Source organism: Natator depressus, chromosome 24, assembly GCF_965152275.1.
Source record: "Natator depressus isolate rNatDep1 chromosome 24, rNatDep2.hap1, whole genome shotgun sequence".
Classification (NCBI taxonomy): domain Eukaryota; kingdom Metazoa; phylum Chordata; order Testudines; family Cheloniidae; genus Natator; species Natator depressus.
Genome location: NC_134257.1, coordinates 8366234 through 8372359, shown reverse-complemented (window position 1 = coordinate 8372359; position 6126 = coordinate 8366234). Strand labels below are relative to the sequence as shown.

Below are 6126 nucleotides of genomic sequence, written 5' to 3'. Positions count from 1 at the left end.
TTGGGAGACTGAAGCATTGTGCAGCACAGACAGAGACCAGGAAGGGACCGAAGTGTCATCCATGCCCAACGCACTTGCAGTGGCAGGGAACTGGCTTGGTGAGATATGCCCAGCAGGCAAACCGAGCTCCGTGCCCCAGAGGACGGTGAAATTTAGTAAATAACAAAAACAGCCCTAGACTCGGGATAAAACCACAAGAGTTTGCAAACCTATGAATAACCGCAGAGCCACAAATAAGCAGCCGGGCTCCATTTCTTGGCAACCTAGTTTATTGAAAATAGCAGAGAAAACTGGACACTTTTCAATAAATTTTTCATTACAATGTGCATTCTGAATAATATATTTTTTAAACCCTTGCAAGTAAACATATAACCCTGGGCGACAAACGAACGAACAAACAAACAAAAATGCACCATAAGTTTAATTAATTTAAACGAAAACTAAAACCCTTTTTTTTTTTGTTTAAAGAATGATTGCTCTATTAAAAAAAATTACAACTTTCACATATTTACAAACCTGTCATGACAAAATATTTAAATATTTTAAACAATTTTACAAAATGACACTATTGCAGGTTAGATGTATTGAATTATTATTATTATTTTACACTAAAAGAATGCAACCAAAAAGCAACAGTAAACTAGACATGAATGGAAAGAGGTTAACGGATCGGTGAAGCAGATCCCCTGGGTTGCAGGGTTAAGAGTCGGCTCTGGATCAAGCTAGCAGATGTTCAGAAAGGACCTAAGGCCAGAGAGGGTCTGATTGTCTTTTATTGTGCTGAAAACAGGACTGTCCGAGTGACGCTCTTAAAGAGGCAGATAGTTTTGAGGGTCAATGAATTTAATTCCTCTGGAATCCAGATAGTGCAAGCTTCAAACGTGCTTAGGAAGTTGGGTGTTTGTTACAAATCTGGGGTGAACTGCCCTTAAAGACCCAGGTTCTGATCTTGCTTACACCCGTTTTGCATAGGGGTTTCTCCATGGCCTTCAACAGAATTGACTCCTGATTCACACCAGTGGGACAGAAGGATGTTTACCCAGTTCCCCAATGGTATTTAGGTGCCGAGCTCTCTTTGAGGTGCTGGGCCTAAGTGCCCAAGTCCCTTTTGAAAATGGGACTTAGGCTCCTACGTCCCTGAGGCCCTGGTTTTTAAAGGTATTTAGGCACCTAACTCCTGTTGGTTTCAAAGGGAGTTAGGTGCCTACACACCTTTAAAAATCAAGCCCTTGGGCACTTGTGAAAGACAAAATATTCCCTGAGTGTCCCCATGTGTGTATACCGGTGTCCCAACAGATTTTCAAGGATGGTGGAGCCCTTTCTGCTCCCACTGACTTCCCGTGACTTCCGGAAATCAGGGCTTCTACAGCATGGCTACGCCTCGGGTCCAATCCAGCACCAAAGAACCTGCCCGCCCCAACAGGGAACCAGCCAACCCACCCCTGCTTTGCTGCCGAGAGGCCGCCCAGCCATAGCAGACGGGCAGGCTCCACCCCAGCAGGTGTGCAATGACTGTGAGTGTGGTAGAGGCAGGATTCGAACCCAGGGCTCCTCAGTTCTGTGTTCTAGCCACTGCAGAAGACTTCCCCTGGCAGCGGACGGGGCTGTGTCTTCTAGGTTGTATTCGCTGCGTCAGCAGAGTGCGGCGAATGCTGAAATTATCAAATGAATCCAGGAGTCGACTCAAAACCAAACCCTCTTGGCAAAAAGGCCGTGTTAGACGGTAGCACTGCAGCTGGCTGAGTCTGCACCCGGAGCTGGCTTCGCTTAGAACCAGGCCAATGGTTTTAATTAAAAAAATGGCTTTTGACCAAGATTTTGGTCAAAAAATTCTAGTGTTTTTGTCTAAAAAATCAAAATTTCCCCTTTCCCTGTTGTTGATCATTTTGAACCAGAACATCTGTGTGGGTTTGTTTTTAAGTTGGGGCGGGGGCTGGTTTTTCTACAAAAAACTGGAAACATTTTGATCAGAAACTTCAGGAGAGGGGGGTGGGAAATGATTCCCCGCCACAGCCACAGATTTCCTACGATAAATAACTTGCACTTCGCAGGCGGCTCTAATTTGGCTATTACCGCATCGCTAGCTGGGCCGTCTCCTCCATGAATTCTGTACTTCTGACCCGTCCAAGCCCAGCACCCACCCGGCAAGACAAAAAGCCTGGAGTCCATGCACGTTTCCCATCATTAATTAGGCCTCTGTTAAACTCGCACCCTGTCTGGTGACAACCTACGTGCAACCTTCCTTTCTGTAAAGCTCTTGCTGAATAATCTTAAAAGTGTAAGTTGAGAGGAGACGGCTCATCAAGCCGATTGTTTTGGGACTGGCGACCAGCAAAGAATTCTGCTCCCCTGCCAGCTATCGCTGTGTCCTCATCCCTGGATTTTCATACAAGCAAAGTGCTTCCAGCAGGACGAAGGATTCACATGGGCAGGACAGATGCTGAGGAGGCAAACAGGACACTAAGGTAGGCAAGTTAGAGGCAGGTATGCAGGGACTAACTGAGGGTAGTACCTTGGGTCTGTGCTGATGCCTCTCCCCACGGCTGCCCTTTACCCCCCTAGCCACAGCTGGGCATCTGGAACTCAGACACTTTGGGTGTGTCTGCCCTGCAATCCCAGGGTGTGGAGGCGGGAGAGATAGCTCAGTGGTTTGAGCACTGGCCTGCTAAACCCAGGCTTGTGAGTTCAATCCTTGAGGGGGCCATTTAGGGGATCTGGGGCAAAAATTGGGGATCGGTCCTGCTTTGAGCAGGGCGTTGGACTAGATGACCTCCTGAGGTCCCTTCCAACCCTGAGATTGTATGATTGTAGGTATGATATGTGATGGCAGCGTGTGCAGACACACCTTTGATCGAGCTCACTGGGGTACCGGAGCAGCAGAGACAAAACGAGCCCGCCCAGAACTGTGGGTCACTGCTTTGCCTTGGCTGCTATGGGTGCCCGAGCTAGCTCAGGTATGTCCACACAAGCTGCAATCACCCCCCATCCTTGCAGCGTAGACCGGCCCTGACGTCACCGTAGCCCTCTCAGTGAAATACCTCGGCTGCTGGGCTCTCCCTTGCAGCCCCCGGAGGTTGTGTCCCATCGTCAGACGCGTGTGCGAGCGTGGTGAGCATTAGCGGGCAGGACTTGGATGGGAGGGGCCAAACACCAAGGTCCTTCCTTGCGCTTTGCTCCACGGCGCTCGTGCGCAAGGGAAGAGCCTAGACAAGGAACGTGGGGTTTGATTCTGCAAACCCTCCGCAGTGCTTCATTTTACCAAGCAGTCCCCTCACAGCGATGTCACGCAGCGTCTATGGGGCAGTGGCCCGTGAAATCAGCAGGACCGACTGTGGCCTTGAAGTTAAGATTGTGCCTTCATGATCTACTGGCTTGATCCAAAGCCGGCTGAGGTCCACGGACGGACTCCTGTAGCGGTGGCTGTCCTTCCGAATCCCAGCTGTACAAACCCCCAGCTATTTTCAATCCGAATCGTTTTACACACACTGGGTTACAAAAGCTCTTTTAGAAAAAGGCAATTTCGAAAATCATTCCCCTTGTAAACAACCATCAGCTCCCGCTCCGTGACAGCCCCATACTTAAGAAAATTAGAATTTGTTGCTTTTCAAAAATAGCCTTAATATTAAAAAACAGCCTTTTATTATATTAACTTTATACAGTATCTCTATATATTTTACGGTGAGTAAAAGCAAATTATTGGGTTTGAAACCCTGAGAATTTCATGGGGACAGGGATTCTGCCCAGCAGGGGGCAGCAGAGTGGCAGACACAGGCACCAAACTTTCTACCCGCTGCAATGTCTGGTCAATTGCGAGACATTAATAAGAAATACAAGAGCTTGGGCGGGTGGGGGCTGGTCCCCTGGTGCTGCAGAGTGGATGTAAAGGCAAACGGTTAAAAATAGATCTCTGTGTTATGTACAATTATTATTTTCAAACAGCTTGGTTAAAAATTCTCCTGCCACAAAACTGTAAGGAGACGAAAAAAAAAAAAAAATTGTTTTCAATGAGGTATTTGAACTATCCGGGCCGGTCTCTAGATGCTAGTCACTGGAGTAATGGGGTGGGCAGTGCGTTTTCCTTGGCCCTGAATATGTTACAGCAAAAGCTGGTGATCTCCTTGATCTCTGTCCCACTGGGGTCTCGGCTCGGGGCGTCTCCCCAATAATACTTTGCGCCTTGGTAGCACCTGCCAGCTGAGACCTCAAAGAGCGTCACACAGTTATTTAAGCATCACCCCCCGCCCCCATGGAGTGTGTGGGAGGGTGTCTCCCTCCCCGCTGCATTGTAGAGAGAGGAACGAGGCCCACAGAAAGGGGCAGTGACTTGCTCAGGTTGGTGGCAGAGGCAGGCATGGAACCCAGGAGTCCTGGCTCCCAGGTGTCTGCTCTGATCACTTGGCCGCACCCCCTCCTGCACCGCACCCCTGTTTGGGAGGGGATGGGAGGGAGCGGGTTCTAATGTGGTCCAACCCTCCCCCCACCAACCTCCCATCCCGGGGCAGCGGGGGGCCACAGACCGGTGCGAGATGGGAGTCGGTCTCTGGGCACCGGCCTCCCACGGGGATCATTCTGCTGCTGCTCCCTGGAGCTCGCACTCGGAGCTGAAGAGCTCTTTGTAGAGCGGGGGGAAGACAGCGTGGACGATGATGGGGTACATCTGCCGGAAGGACCGCAGCTTCTCCATGTGCTGGTAACACAGACTGCGCAGCTTCCCTTTGGGCGGCAGCTAAAGGGGAGAGAGGCACGTGGTATAAAGGCGGATCTCCAGGCATGGACCGGCTCCCACCGCCCAAGCCCCTCTGCTGAGCCCTCGCAGACCAACCCGGCCATCCATCGCCACTCCACAGCCAGCCAGGGGCCTCGGTGGGTGAAACTAGGTCAGAAGGTCTCAGCTTGATCAGGGCAGTAACTGGTCTGGCAGCGCCTGGGGCTTCTGTGAGCTCTTGCGATGCTGCTGAACACGTCTGGGGTGAGGGGGGGGTGTGCGCGAGGGTGTGCATGTGAAAGTGTGTGTACACGGGCATGCGTGCATGGTGCACATGTGCGTGTGAGAGTGTGTCCGTGTGTGTGCACGTGCTCTGCTGCTGGTCTGTGAGCGTGATCCCATTTTAAGAACCCTCCACCTCTACTGAACATTTGCATAATTACCCAGAATCCTCTACTGAGAGTCCCTAATGTCCAATCTGAGTGTATTGTCTGCTCAGTGCAGATATCTCCCCTCAGTGACCCAGCCCCCGATCCACATTGGCCCCGTGTATCCAGCTACAGGTCCAGCAGCCCAAGCCTCCCTCCCCCAACATTAACGAGAGCTGTGTGGTGAAAGCACAGTGCTCTGGCTCTGAGCCTCTCCTTCCAGCATGGGAGCGCTGGGGGCCCAATAGCCCCAGAGACGGGGCACAGTAAAGGGACCCAAAAGCAGGCCCTCAAGTCCTGGGCTTCACAACACCAGCAGCATTCGAGAGGTGCCCTATGCCGGTCGGACATGTGGCTTGTGACAGAGGAGGCAGGTAAGGCTGTGGGACCATGCACCTACCTTGGCCAGGATGCCTTCCCGGTGGGTTTTCCGTAACATGTGTTTAAAGGCCAGTTCCAGGTTATTCTGGAGCCTCTCCACCTTGCCCTTCTCCTGCAGCCACGGCCGATCTGCACCGAGACAGGAGAAGACACTGATGAGCATTTCCCAAGCTTGACTGGGGGGGTGGGGGTGGGGGTGTCTCGGCCCCCGCCCACCTCTCTTAATGGGCCAACGCTACCTGAACGAAGGAGGGAGAGCACTGGCTCCCTAGAGCCCGTGGTTCTGCTGCGTGACAGTTTAAGGTTCAGGATAAATGGATCTCAGCTGGCTGAGTGCTTGGGGTTGTCCACGCGAACTTACACTGAGGCTGAGGATTGCAGCAGTGTCTGGCCAGCCACGAACACCCCACAGTGGCAACACAGAGATTCCTGCAGAACTTTTCTGCAGTTTCAGCCCTGGGGTCCTGGCCGAATGCTAGTCTGTGGCCTCCCAATGGGATTGGAGTGACATCTCGCCCTCCATAATAATCCTGGCTAGCTCCCTTTCAGGATCTGAGCCCTGGTCCCTGAGGACGGTGGCTTGGGGTGGCATGGCCTGCAGGATGCAGCAGG

General features: G+C 51.7%; 1 protein-coding gene across 2 annotated transcripts in view; it reads right to left on the bottom strand.

Moving 5' to 3' along the window:
- Positions 1 to 377: 377 nt before the first annotated feature.
- Positions 378 to 6126, bottom strand: part of RORC (RAR related orphan receptor C) — a 67604-nt gene continuing 61855 nt past the window's right edge. For both annotated transcript variants that reach the window (XM_074938721.1, XM_074938720.1), the window contains 2 exons: positions 5534 to 5643; positions 378 to 4726 (listed from right to left, as the gene is read on the bottom strand). In XM_074938721.1, coding sequence (XP_074794822.1) covers positions 4565 to 4726; positions 5534 to 5643 — 272 coding nt within the window. In that variant the 3' untranslated portion in view covers positions 378 to 4564. The remainder of the gene's footprint in view (positions 4727 to 5533; positions 5644 to 6126) is intronic.